Source organism: Geotrypetes seraphini, chromosome 2 (assembly GCF_902459505.1).
Source record: "Geotrypetes seraphini chromosome 2, aGeoSer1.1, whole genome shotgun sequence".
In the NCBI taxonomy this organism is placed as follows: Eukaryota; Metazoa; Chordata; class Amphibia; order Gymnophiona; family Dermophiidae; genus Geotrypetes; species Geotrypetes seraphini.
Genome location: NC_047085.1, coordinates 105,336,326 through 105,351,129, shown reverse-complemented (window position 1 = coordinate 105,351,129; position 14,804 = coordinate 105,336,326). Strand labels below are relative to the sequence as shown.

The following is a 14,804-nucleotide window of genomic DNA, read 5'->3' as shown; positions in this document are numbered from 1 at the left end:
ATGTGGCCTTGCTCTGTTCTGGCCCCAGTTATGCCTTGTTCTGGCCCTGTCCCCCGCCCTATCCCGTTTGCCTTTGTAAGTTTACCAACTGCTAAATACCACCTAGCACTACAAATTGGTACCTATCCTGAGGAGCTTACCTAAAGCCCTTCACATAATTTTATCTAATAAACTTTACAATTCTTTTTCTTGTCAAATTCCTTGGCTGTGTGGTTATTTGGGAAACCTATTTATTTAATTCATTCATATTTTTTTTTCTCCCGTTGTCCCCGAAGAGCTTAGAACAGGTTACTGGTTAAACATACATAGTATACAGTTAATAGGTTACTATTTACACTGGATTTGCCATAATTTCAGTACAAGTTTACCATACAAGTTTTTATCCTAATAGATACAGTGACACTTCCATCAATTTTATACTTGGTGGTAATTACACCAATCCACCACTAGGGGATCCACAATAACATCAGACCGTTTTTGAAAGAATCCTATAATACTGTATTACCGTAGTTTTACCTAGTGCAGACGGTTGTAGAGGGAGTGGGGAAAGAGACTTGAGGCAGGGCACAGGGGTGGGACATGGGAGGGGCACGGAGCAGACATCAGGTTTTTCTCTGTCATAAAACTGGCAATTCTATCCAGCAGCAGGAGATGATGGGAGAAATGTATCTCCTGCTGTCATGGGATGAGTCTTGTGATAAGAGCTGTGAGATTCTGCAGTTCTTATCATGAGACTGGTCATGCAGCAGATGTTTTATTAAAACATTTCCAGCTGCTCTATGGAGCTTGGTGCTGTGGCCCACTGAATTTTGGTGAAAAATGCCAGGGATGGTGCCAGATGGTATTGGGTGAGGCTGGGGCAGGACTGGGTGGAGTGGGGCGGTGCTTGGGGGTGTATCCTAATATCCCTTTCAAAAACTTTGGGCTCCCTTGGCAGTTGTTCATCCTACCTACTATAAATAAGTCTGCTAACTAGACTGGATCCAGATTCGCAAAGTAGGGTTGATAAAGTCCTGGGTTTACCTCCAGTGCATGCTGGAACTTGTAGTCTTGCTTATCGTAGGGAATGCAATGGGGAAATACACATCCTACAGATCTGGGTTCAATTGAAATAGGCATGTAACAGTATTTTGGGATAGTTCTTTATTTTATCCTTCATCATTTTTAATTTCAATTATTTTTGTTATAAACTGGGATAACTTATTTTGATAATGCAGTACAAAACTCCATACTTTCTCGTGGAAAGGCCAGATACACGATAGAAACGTTTGGAGGATGGTAAAAAACGGTTCAGCTCATAACAAACTGTTGCTGTGGGCGGGGGGATAATGAGTGACAGCAGGTTTCAGCTCAGTTAACACCCGTCTTGCAGCAACATGGCAGCGCAGCGCAGGGCTTTCGACCTCCTGCAGCAGTTCCAGCAGGCAGCGTGAGTGCGAGCGCAGCAGTTACTCAGAAGCGAGCAGCGAGAGGGGCGCTACGTCACACGCAAAGTGCTGTGTTTACATTGCGACAGATGAAAGTCTTGGGGTTGTTTTTGCTTTTAGACCCTTCAGCAGGGCTTTGGTGCAGAGGAGCTGAGTTTTTGCTCTCCTTTGACCTCCCACTTCTGGGTTCAGGCGAGGGCGAGGTTTGGAGTTGCAGGCTGCCCTTCTACTGCTAGGTATCAGTACTACTTATCAGTAGTAAGGGATAGAGGGCCACTGTTCGCATTTACCGGTTTTCTTATCTCTTGTGATTTTTGTGTTAGGGATTTTCCCCTGTTATTTACAACAGAGAATATGCAGTCTATGGAAATCTCCCATGCATATTTATTGTGAAAACAAAGACGGGAGGAAAATACTCCACACACTGACTTACAACAGCATGCCTTTTTTTTCCACTTTAGCCTGTAAATGTATTACTTTAGCAGCACGTGTAAAATTGTCATCTAATAAGTTATGTGAATTTGAGGCACTGCCAAGTTACCCAGTGTTTCAGAAAAGGAGAGGTTTTATAGTCAGTTTTTGAACTTATATGGTATTTATAGTCCAGAATTGTGCAGGCTGACATTCATACTGCAGGTCTCTGTTGGAGCTGGGTTAGTGGGCAGCTCTGCTGATTGTCATTGTCACAGTTTGTCAGAGGCTGGTCATGGCACTGCCTTTCCTGGCCCTGTTTTGTAGATAAATGGAGACAGGCAGACAGAAGAACACCTCGCCTTGGATATGATAGTCTAACGGAAAAGGCAAGGGAGGTGTCTTTTCAACCAATGATCAGTCTTTATTTTAAAAAAGTGGTCCCAACAATGATCCCAGTTTCGGCAAAAAGGGGACAGTCTCTAATAGAGTACACAGACTAAAGAGCCAATAAACGAACGCATAGTAGCTGGAAAATTAATGTCCACTAGTCTCCCAAGTAACTCACTAGAAATTTTCCTTTGGCAGGTAGTCAATGTATGCAGAAGTTCTCGCATTAACTATTTAAAAACTGAAGTAAAAAAATAAAACCCACTAATATACCTTTAAAAATCAGCTCCTTGGTTTTTCAAATTTTTCTAGACCAAGAACTAACAGTATTTCTAGAGCAATAGGTATGTCATTCTGGACGGACAGGTAATATCCCAGTGCTCATGAGCCATGCAGAAGTAATCCACTCCAGCTTTTCAATCCCTCCTCCTTCAGTAGAAGGCTCTGCAGCCCCCTCCCCCTTCAGTTTTTCCTTTTGAACGTGATCCAGAAGGAGTCTTTCTGATCTTCGCTGTTTATTTCTTAATTATTTTTTTCTGGCCTTTTTTGTGGTATTTTGACTGCTTTTAGTTCTAAGAGCTTCCTTAGTCGATGGTCCAGCTCTGCCTGCATGGAGGAAAAGCAGACTGAGTTCTGCAGCTGACAGATCAATCCCTCTAAAGCAGACTGAGTTCTGCAGCTGACAGATCAATCCCTCTATGGTACCTGTTGGCCAAAGAGCGCCCTTACGCCACATGCCACACAGCACATGAAGAGTGCTGGGGGCGGTCAGCTTAGCCTCCCTTTGCTCGCTAGAGCTGAGGAACGGTCGGGGGATCCGTTGATTGAGAGGAAATCCCTTCCAGAGCCTCAGAATGGCCTTCATCCTGAATGCAGGAGCGCAGAGGTAGCAGAGCCCAAGAGACACAAGCTGGAATCATCTAGAGGAGATTCCACGCTGTCTACCACAACATTTTCTCTGAAATTTGTCAATCTAATATGGAGAGCCTTTCTGGATGGTTGAAATCCCCAAAGGGGCGTCTGGCAGTGCACCAGGAGGTGCACAAAAGGGCTGGGGCTCTCAGGGCATAGTTGCCTCAGATTTAGAGACAGCCTGGACCTGGTGGGCCTTTCCGAGGGAGACTGAGAGGATGCAGGGTCTGTTTCTATACCTTTGTCACAGAGCAAGTCTTCCCTGCCAGGAGATGCATGTTCGTAGGCAGTTTTGCATGTGTGCATGTGGCCCTTGATCAAGGTTTACCGGCTGTCCAAACCCTCAGCTCTATTAGAGCTTATTACTGACTCTCTGTGGGAGTTAAACTTGGACTCCCAGCAGGTCCCCTCTGTTCCCTGTTCTAAAATAAGTGAAGTGGGAGCCCAGTTTTCTATGTTTCCCTGGCATCCTCATGTCAATGTATTGGTCATAGAGCATTGGGATGCTCCTGAAGGATCCTGTACAATAGCCAAGACAATGGCTCAGCTGTATCTGATGATACAAGAGTGTTAGCAACTGTTTGCTCAGACCAAGATAGATTTCTTGATAGCACAGACAACTAGGTGCACGTCACTACCAAGTGAGGGAGGCATTATATTAAAGGATATGCAGAATCACAGTGTGGATGTGATTCTTTAAAGACAATTGTGAAACGTGCCCGTCATACTAGGGGAGGGGAGGGGAGAAAAAACCTGAACAAACTCCCTCATATTTTAGAAATATGTCTGGTCACCCAGACCATCTTTTAACCTTTTCCTATCGTGTGTCCCAGATGACAGGACATTCCAAAAATGTCATTGCCACCGTGGATAAACAGTCTGTATAGACTAATAAAGAGCCAGGAACACAAAATATTTGAATTTACAGACTTATGACTTATTTACATTATGTTTACAATAGCCGTAAATGATAACGGTGAATAATACAAAACTTTGCTAAAATAATTACGATTGGAACCAGCGTAACGTAAAATTTATTACGTTAGGAAAAGGTTAAGAAAAGGTCATGTCTGGGTAAACCTGAACATCTGGTAACCCTACCCCAACTCATCACCAGTTTACCATCCTACTCCCAGCCAATCTACACCATTCTCATGCTATGCCTTCCATTCCATCCTGGTCCATCTATCAATCCATATTCTTCCTCTCCTTGCCAGTCCTCAATAGTCTCTCTTCCCTAACAAACCTGTGCACACCATACACTTTCTTTTCTCTTAGATCATCTCTACTTCTTTGTCCTTCCTGATTGGTGAGATCCGACTTTAGTACAGAAAGAGGAGGTCAGAGCATACCGTGAGTTATTTCCTTCACTCGCCGGCACTCCGGCCTCCCCTTTGCGGTCAGAAAATACCACGAATGACTGAGATTGCGAACCACGGACCGTGAATTTCCAGGGGAGCACTGTAGTCGTTCATGCAGGACCTTGTCGAACGCCTTCTGAAAATCCAGATATACAGTGTCAACTGGGTCACCCTTGTCTATCTGCCTTTTTATTTCCTCGAAGAAGTGCAGCAAGTTTGTCAAGCAAGATCTTCCTTTGCTGAAGCTGTGCTGGCTGGTCCTCATCAGATTGTGTCTGTCAAGGTGATCAATGATGCGGTCTTTTATCAGCGCCTCTACCATCTTTCCCAGTACCGAGGTCAGACTCACCGGTCTGTAGTTTCCCGGATCACCCCTTGAACCTTTCTTGAAGATCAGCATAACATTCGCTTTTCAACAGTGGTATGAAAAGGACTAGATGGAGCCGCTACAGGCTCCCATTTCAGTCATCCTGGCTTTCTTTCACGCTGGACTGAAAGTGCAAGTGGCCAGGATTTCCTGTTTCCTGGCATAGATTTGCAGTGTTTTATTGATCGTCATCCAGATGTGATAAGATTCCTGAGAGGTACTCTTCAGCTCAGGTCCTCGCTGTAACATCCTTTCCCCCATGGAATCATAACATTGTCCTAAAGAGCCTCACCAAGGCTCCATATGAGCCACTCAAAGACACTTCTCTTTTGGATCTCATGGTCATGACTGTGTTTCTGGTGGCTCTTGTTTCAGCAAGACACATCTTGGAGCTGCAAGCTCTCTCTTGTAAGGAGCCCTTCCTTAAAATTATGGAAATGGGTGTCGCTCTCCGCGCTGTTCCCTCCTTTCATCCAAAGGTTGTGTCTGATTTCCATGCCAACCAGGAGATTCATATGCCTGCGTTTCAATCTACAGGCTCAGACAAGCAGGATAGAATTTTGAGAAAGCTTGAAGTATAGAGAGTTTTGCTTCAGTACTTAGAAAGGACCAATGACTTTTGCCTTTCAGACCATCTGTTCATGCTAACCAGTGAATCCTGGCATGGCAGGCTGGCATCCAAGGCCTTAATAGCTAGATGGATTTGAATGGCCATCTCTTCACCATACTTTGACTGTTGTAAACAGCCATTGGTCTCCGGGTGTCGCTTCTTCATGGGTGGCATCTCAGGCAGTTCCTCACACAGAGAGTTTTAGAGCAGCTACTTGGTCTACTCTGCATACTTTTTCTAGATTTTGCAGAGTGGATATGGCAGTTCGAGAGGATGCCACTTTTGGGTCCTCAGTCTTGTAGGCAGGCTCTTCTGTTCCTCCCTAGATATCAGCCATTGCTTTGGTACGTCACCATATGTACGGACTCCTGAGTGAATGTAACAGAATGAAAGATTAGGTTCTTACCTGGATAATCTTCTTTCTGTTAATCCTCTCAGGAGTTTGTATGACCCACTCTCAGTATATACTTTTTCGCCTGCTATTCTGCCTCTGATGTTTATAGATTCTAGGCTTGGAGCTCTTCTCCTGTCAGTCAGATGGCTGTTTGTGAAAAAATCTTGTATATGTACATGTATTCTTCAGCCTCTAGCTCCCTGATTGTTAGTGCTAGGTTAGTTATCTAAGATTGTTTTTCAGTAAAAAAAAGAAACTGTTGTTCTAATCCTTGTTTTTAAGTTGCAGAGCAGACCAGAATTGTTCCGTTCCCCTCCTTCTTTGTATTCTGTTCAGTGGAGCTCGATTGCTTTGGGATGTAACTGGAAGGGAACACATTAGGCTACTCCTCCAGCTTGTTGCAAATGAATTGGGGATTCAGGAGTATCATCTTTCAGTAGATATTTTGACAGTAGTTATTTTGACAACAACATTGTCAAGGCAGCCATCATTCTGTCAGAAAGATCAGTGCAAGTATGCTATAAATAATTAGAGAAGGGAAGTAAAAGGGTACGGGTAGAGCCAATAAAACATGCGTAATAGAAAATACACAAAATTCCTCATTTTTCATCATTACCATGGATTTAAAAAAACAAACATTTGTTGATAAAGACTTGCATTTCCCCAGTTGTCAGTGCTGTTTGCACAGTATTTTCTTTCTAGCCATCAGGTTGATGAGGAGGCCTTTTCTCCAGATATTTCCTTAGAGTCAGAAGGTGTTTGAAGAGTGTGGTTTGGAGCAGGATAATCTGCTGTTCAAACAGTGGTATTAGTTTAGAATAAACAGCAGTTATGTGCACAAATAGGCCAGGAGAATCAAGAATTTTTTCTGTAGACACAAGAGTTTAGCACATCAGGCTCTGAAAAGAAGAGGGTTAGGAAGAATACCAAAGCTCTTGCATAGGGAGTGTTAGATCAGTTTTAAAGGTTTAAAACAATGGTTGGAGGAAATACTTTGGGTAACTAGTTTATGAAATTACTAATAGTGTTCATCATCCCACTTGCCAATAAGGTTAAGATTTCTTTGCACACTGCTGGCCAGTAGAATAAAGTACACTGGACAGAATGCTAATACAGTAAAAGCTTTTTGGCTTTCAGAATTCAGTAACAGTAAAAGGCTTGTTCCCAATGGAATACAAGTGTAATATCATAGCACTTTAATAATTCAACAGGCATAGCAGTCCAACAAGAAAAGCTCCAGGGGATTACCAGTACTAGTCCTTTCTAAACTGTAATGTTTAAAATTTGTCTGAAATAACACTGTTCTTTTATTAACATTAACTGTTTACTCACTAGGAACCTAACTAAATCCAGGTTCTCTCTTAATATGTATCTATGGGGAAGACTTGGTTGTTCCCCTAAGTCAGGTGTCGGCAACTTTTTAACAGCAAAGAGCCAATTTATCCAAAATGTTTGACCCAAGTTTTACGAAGAACCGCAAGGTGTAGCTTCTCTGCCCTCCAACCCCTTGCAGATCTCTGCACCTCTCATCCCTCTCCCCTGCCTGTCCCCATTCCCCCAACCCATTGCCAAAGTTTTCTCCCCTCTCCAGGCCCTGACCCTTTAATCTCCCAACCAACCCCACAATTCCCCCGCCCCCATGGATCTACCGAGGTACCTGGTGGTCCACCAGGAGTCTTTGTGGCAGGAGCGCAGCCCTCTCACTCGTGCCTCCTCGTGGCTGCCGTGACTTCACACAACAGTTTCCTGTACTGCAGGAAATGCTGAGCAACTTCGAGAGGTCGCGGTAGCTATTTTAGAAGGCAGCCATGAGGAGGCAGGAGTGAGAGAGCTGTGTTCCTGCCACAAGGATCCCTGCAGGATCACCAGGTACCTCGGTAGGCCCGGGGTGGGAGTGATCATGGGGTTTGAAGGCAAATTAAAGGGTCGAAGCCTGGAGAGCCACAGCCACATGCAAGAAGAACCACATGTGGCTCGTGAGTTGCAGGTTGCCGACCCCTGCCCTAAGTAAATAGTGGTGTTGGAAGGTCTGCTGGAGGTGAGTGAGTTTGAAGAGGAGAGGGAGAAAGGAAGAGTGAAAAAGGAGGTATAATTGCGTGGTATTTTTTAGGTTTTATTAATTGGGATTATGAAAATATCTTATTGTGCAAAAACCAGAGTGGAATTGTCCAGATAAGAATGATGTGCACTAAAAAAAGTATCCTCCAATTCGTCTGGTAATATGAAGATCTTTATTATTCAAACATCAAAATGATACATTCAACGACTCAATGACTCGACAAGTGCATGTTTCGGGCATCAGGCCTGCCTCAGGAGACTTAAAAGTCGCAAATGATGATATACGAGGTATGCTGACACTCAAAAGGACTTGACCACAAATCAATCAAAGGAGAGTGTCATGCCGCGTGTGATATGAGTGCTGTCAACATACCTCTTATATCATCATTTGCGACTTTTAAGACTCCTGAGGCAGGCCTGATGGCCGAAACATGCGCATGTCGAGTCATTGAGTCGTTGAATGTATCATTTTGATGTTTGAATAATAAAGATTTTCATATTACCAGACGAATTGGAGGACACTTTTTTATTAGTGCACATCATTCTTATCTGGACAATTCCACTCTGGTTTTTGTGTTTGTGGTGGTGTTTTTTTCCCCCGTTTCTTTCAATATCTTATTGTGCACCACTTCATTGGTTTCTTTGAAAACAAGTAGGCGATATATAAAAATTTTAAATAAGTATATTAATTCTGTATTTCTTTTACACAATCATTCAAGATTAAGTAGCATATTGTTGTTTTGAACCATTAAGTAAACAGGTTGGAACCATCATCACTCATAATATTCTTACTTAATTTATTTGGCTGGGTAAAACTGCTCGAATTGCTTTAGTATCTTTACAAAAATCAATTGCAGCGGGTGGGGTAAATTTTCCCAATTTTTATAGGTATCATCAGGCCTATATACTGCGTCAGGGTATGTATTGGATCCTCCCCGAGCTCATGGCCTGATTGGTTATATTTAGAGTGGTAACTGATGTCCCCATTACGACTGTTTCATGTGTTGAGTATCAGATTACCCAGATATGTTATTATTAATCTTTATTCATTTTCAAACTTATAATAAGTGTGACAGTAAGTTAAAACATTTTAACATTAAATATATCACTTAATATTCAGCAATAATACAAATCATATAACCTTAACTCCCTCACTTCCCACCCTTTCATAACAAATATTTTTATATGATATACTAAAAATTATCCCTCCCCCACCCTGAATATTGAACTTATAAATTTAAGGGAAAAAATAGCATCTATTCATTACAATATTTTGTTAACGGCTCCCACACATCTTGAAATTTCCTTAAATACCTCTGCTGTGTAGCTATTACTCTTTCCAGATATGTTAAGGACAATGGTATTATATTTGACACCTGGAAAACTTTAAAATTTATTAATAAATTAACAGATGTTCCGGTAGAGAAATCCACTTATCAATTCTTGTGGTTAAACTCCAAGATTCAAATAGGCGGATCTGTGATCACCTGGAAGCACTGGATGCAGGCAGGCATACGTACACTAGAAGATGTTCTATCAAATGGGAAAATGCTTGATTTTTCACAACTGCAACAAACATTTGGTATTGCAAAGTCTCAAAATTATAAGTGGTTGCAGTTGAAGCAAGCCATTCAGAAGGGGTTCCCTGATTGGCAAAATCTAAAAAATTATTACAGCTTGCAGGTCCTATGCTTTCAGGTAGATTCGTTAGGGCATCAGGCTGCCCAGTGGTATAAATTAATATCTGATTTCTTGAATAAAAAACCAAAAAATTGTCTTAGAGACATTTGGAGCATTGAGATTAAGCAGTATATTTCTGCATCTCAATGACCACGAATTTGGACTTGGAGGATGAGATGTACAGCGTCAGCATCTATGGGACAAGCATGTTTTTTTCTGTTACATAGATCTTTTTGGACCCCTGTTAGGTTACACAAGTTAGACAGTTCTAAATTTAATAGATGCTGGAATTGTCATCTGGACATAGGGACACTGGATCATCTGTTGTTCTATTGTCCTTTGATAATTAACTTTTGGAGGTCAATATGGGGTACGATTAACAACATAATGGAATCATCAATTCCAATGAGGCGGTCATATGTGGAACGTTATTACATGTTAAACCCCCTATGGATCGTCATAAATTATGTCTTTTTCTTGTCATAACTGGGATAGCCATGCAGATGGTAACCCGAAATTGGAAGAACTACGATGGCCTAAATTTTCCTTTCTGGTGGACAAATTTGTGCTCCAGCTGTAGATATGAAAAAATGAATGCCGATAGTTTGGGGCACAATAATTTATTTAAGCAGGTTTGGGGAACCATTGACATCATATATTACTTCACTATAGTAGGTCTTTGATTATGAGTCAGTTTTTGTTTATTTTTGTACACATCCAGGAAAGGGTTGGTGGGAGGGTGCTATTTCTGTCCTAATTTGGCTTTTGAGTATGTCCATCTGGGGTGGGAGGAGGGTGGGAGGATATTTTTAATCTGAATAGGGTAAGGTTATTGGAATAGTCTATGTTTCTGTGTTTTATCGAATAATCATTGGGTGGGGGGGAGAAAATGTTTGGTTATGTATATTTGTAAGTTGAATGTGCTTTTATTAACTTATTATATTATATGATGATATATATTTGTGTATTGTACCTTTGAAGTTTAGAAAATCAATAAAGAATTTAAAAAAAGAAGAAAATATTACTTCATAAATGTTACCATCAATAAGTAAATTGTATAGATTTTAAAAAATTGGGTGATTTATTTTAATTTGATTCAGCAGTTTGTCCTTCTGTTTGATTTATTAATTGTAACCTACTTCTCTGTTTTCTGCTTAGATGTCGGTGTCCCACTCATTCACATACTTACTCTCGAGGTAACATAGAATGAAATTTGTAAAATGTTTTTGTGAAGCACATGCAGAAGATCCAGGTTTGAGTTCCAAGCCAAATGCAGTTTTCTCTAAATTAAACCTCATATTTTCTAATTCCTGTTACTCTTATCATATCTATATGTTCCACCTCTGCTTACAACCTAAGACAGTGGTCTTCAGCCTTCTCTTATAAATTAAACTGCAGTATGAATAAGAGAAAGCTCTGAAGGTCACCAGAAGATTTCAAGCTTTGCACATACTAAACCACCTTGCCCTGCTAGTTCAGACTGGGTATTAAACATTAAAAATTAATACTAATATTGATTCTATGACACTTTAACGATATATTTTAAAAATTCACTTTATTTTGGATTGTCAAAAATGGAAAATTCCATAAATGAGACACATGAGTAACACATTGAAGGGATTGTTTGGGCAAGATTAAATCCTGTAAATGCGTTAATTTCAAAGAGCATTTCAGTCAATTTTGATGGTCATAATGGAGAGCCTGGAGTACCGTATGTTGGAGACCATTTTCCTAAGCTGTCTATTCAAATGTTTTATTGTGTATTGTTTTGCAATTTAAGTAGCATATTATGTTCTGTTATTTAAATATTTTTACTGCTCAATTGTCTTTTGCCTATGTTCGACTTATATAGTAAATAAATAACCATAGTTGAAATTCTTCAAAAAGGCAGAAAATAAATCCTAGTAATAAATAAAATGAATCAGTTAATGGTGATACTTAGGAGACATTTGCTTTAAACTTCACATGTTTTATATGGCTGTCTTTGAACATGCATTTGAAAACCAAAATGTGCCAGGCAGGAATACTTTGTCAGGTATATTAAAGTGGTTCTAAGAGGCTTATATGCAGACTTTTAGCTCTCATTTGGCTTGGCACCTTGAGCAGACACCTATGTTGGTTGCAGCCATGGTCTTGCATGCAGCCATGAAAGTTTTCTGCCTTCTTGGAACACTTCACTTGCACCTGTCCGCCTCACCTTGTCTATAATAGAACTCTCATTTTTCCCTCTGCATTGACAAGCAACTATAATATGCCAGGCTTATTGTATACACCTTGGAAGCTAGCAGGAGATATCAAGAAGAGAGAACTGAGCATACTTAGTGTAGCTTTCTCATACTGCTTAGGTTATTCTGGTAAGTTGGGTTAGGCTGGAAAGCCAAGGAACCAAAATGAAACTGCCAGGCTAAAAAAAAATGTTGGGTCCACTGGGAAACAGTGATCATAATGTGATCAAATTTGAGCTTATACCTGGAGTGGCATCACAAAAGAAATCTACTGTAGAGATTTCTTTTCATTTAATTTCTTTTCATTTTCTTTTTAATTTATTTTCATTTTCATTTAATTTTTGAAAGAGCTACTATGATAAAATAAGGAAAATGGTTAAAAAGAAACTAAAAGGATCAGTTGCAATGGTTAGGACTGCAAACCAGGCGTGGATGTTATTTTAAAATACCATCGTTGAAACCCAGACCAGATGTATTCCACGTATCAGCAAAGGTGGAAAGAAGAGGAAACGAGAGCCAGCATGGTTAAAAGGTAAAGTGAAAGAGGCTATTAGAGCCAAAAAGGCATCCTTTAAAGAACGGAAAAAGGATCTGAATAAAGAAAATAAGAAGAGACACAAGCAGTGGCAAATTAGATGCAAAGTATTGATAAAGAAAGCTAAGAAAGAATATGAAGAGAAATTTGCAAAGGAGGCAAAAACTCATTAAAATTTTTTTTAGGTACATCAGAAGTAGAAAACCTGTGAGAGAATCCGTAGGATCATTAGATGATCAAGGAGCAAAAGGGGTGCTCAGGGAGGATAAGGCCATAGTGGAGAGACTGAATAAATTCTTTGCTTCAGTCTTTACGGAAGAAAATTTAAGAGAGCTACCTGAACCAGAAATGTTTTCAAGGGTGATGATGTGCAGGAACTGAAAAATCTCGGTGGATCTGTAAGCTGTACTAAGCCAGAGGTGCCCAATACGTCGGTTGCGATCGACTGGTCGATCAGGAAGGTAACGCCAGTCGATATAGACTCGTGTTGCCGTCCCAATAGACCGGCCAATCAGCCTTCCTCTCCCCAAGGTTCCCCACCGGTCATCATTTCACGCACACTCATTCTCGCTACGCCCTTCCTGCCCGACTGCCAGAACCCGTCTTTCAACTGGGGGATGATGTCACTTCTTTCGGGAGAAGGCGGGAGGGAGGTCTAGGGAAGTCACGACCCTGCAGAGCTGAGCGCCGGCTGCCCCTGGCGGAATCGACAAGCCAGACTGGAGAAAGGCGGTCGGGAGCAGGAGGTGCTCTGCCCAAAAATGCCGGAGCTGCTGCTGCTGCTCTGACGTCTTGAGCCTGAAAATGGGAAGTTGAATGTCGTGCTAAAAAGAGACTGGAATGGTTCTCATGGAAGACTGGCTTTTTTTCTTTTCCTTGGCCCTGGGGGTCCGGAGATTTGGGTCTGCAGAAACCTCACACTGACCAGCATTCCTCTCTCCAACGTCAATTCTGACATCGGAGAGGAATTTCTGGGCCAGCCAATCACTGCCTGGCTGGCCCGGAACTTCCTCTCCGACATCAGAATTGAAGGGGAGCAGAATGCTGGTCATGCAAGGCTTCTGCATGGAGAGCTTGGGGGGCGGTGGCTTGGAAGCCTGTTCCCCGGTGGCGACGGCAAACCTAGTGGCTTGGGGGAGGGCAGGGAGAAAGAAACAAAGGGGGCAGGCAGGGAGACAGAAAGAAAAAGGGAACAGGGAGACAGAAAGAAAGTGGGCATGGAGAGAGAGAGAAAGAAAGAACAGGAGGCAGGGAGAAAGAAAGAAAAAGTTGGGGAAGAGAATGAGGTCTGGAAGAGAGAAAGCATATAGGAGGCTGAAAGAAGGGAAGAAATATTGGCTGCAGGAGTGGGTTGAAGTCAGAAGATGTCAGAAGAAGTGCAGCCAGAGTGAAGTGAGAAGAAGTTAGAAGAAGAAAGTGCAACCAAAGACTCATGAAATCACCAAACAAAAGTAGGAAAAATGATTTTATTTTCAATTTAGTGATCAAAATGTGTCTGTTTTGAGAATTTATATCTGCTGTCTATATTTTGCACTATGGCTCCCTTTTACTAAACCGCAATAGCGGTTTTTAGCGCAGGGAGCCTATGAGCGTCGAGAGCAGCGTGGGGCATTCAGCGCAACTCCCTGCGCTAAAAACTGCTATGTGGTTTAGTAAAAAGGGAGGGGCTATATTTGTCTATTTTTGTATGGTTGTTATTGAGGTGACATTGCATAGAGTCATCTGCCTTTACCTCTTTGAAAAAAACCCGGAATATGAATGATAATTAACATTTTCTCTGCCTTTCAGTGTGCTTTGTGGGGGTTTTTTTTTTTTAATTTTATTGTTGGTAGATCATTTTGACTTGGTCATTTTAAAAGTAGCTTGCAAGCCCAAAAAGTGTGGGCACCCCTGTACTAAGCCAAATCGACAAGTTAAAAAGTGATAACTGGACCAGATGATATACATCCCAGGGTACTAAAAGAACTCAAACATGAAATTGTTGACCTGCTGTTAGTGATCTGTAACCTGTCGCTAAAATCATCTGTAGTACCTGAAGAATGGAGGGTAGCCAAAGTTATGCTGATTTTTTTTTTTAAAGGGTTCTAGGGAAGATCCAGGAAATTACAGACCAGTAAGCCTGAATTCAGGGCCGGGCAAAATGGTGGAAACAATTATAGAGCTTTTAAATCTTTATTGATTTTCAAACTTTGATAGTGCAATACATTTGATTACCGTAATCATGAATACTACATGAAACGCACTATTAACTATACAATTGATACATTAAGCAATCATCTTCTCCCATCCTCAACTTAATTATTTATACAATGTACTTGAAATATTATAATTAAATAATTTAACTCTTCAAAGTATATTTATCTCCCCCCACCCACCCACCCTCCCTGGATGTGTAAAGAAATCTAATGAAAAGGGAAGAAACATGACCCTTACT

At 41.3% G+C, this 14,804-nt stretch overlaps 1 protein-coding gene across 3 annotated transcripts in view; it reads left to right on the top strand.

Annotated features, from left to right (window-relative positions):
- Window positions 1–1,322: 1,322 nt before the first annotated feature.
- The window catches only part of ADHFE1 (alcohol dehydrogenase iron containing 1), an 85,954-nt gene continuing 72,472 nt past the window's right edge, over window positions 1,323–14,804 (top strand). For 2 of the 3 annotated variants that reach the window (XM_033934221.1, XM_033934220.1), the window contains exons 1-2: window positions 1,323–1,429; window positions 10,769–10,806. In XM_033934221.1, coding sequence (XP_033790112.1) covers window positions 1,377–1,429; window positions 10,769–10,806 — 91 coding nt within the window. In that variant the 5' untranslated portion in view covers window positions 1,323–1,376. Of the gene's footprint in view, window positions 1,430–1,494; window positions 1,664–10,768; window positions 10,807–14,804 lie in introns of those variants that run through there. The other variant, XM_033934222.1, reaches the window with a different exon arrangement.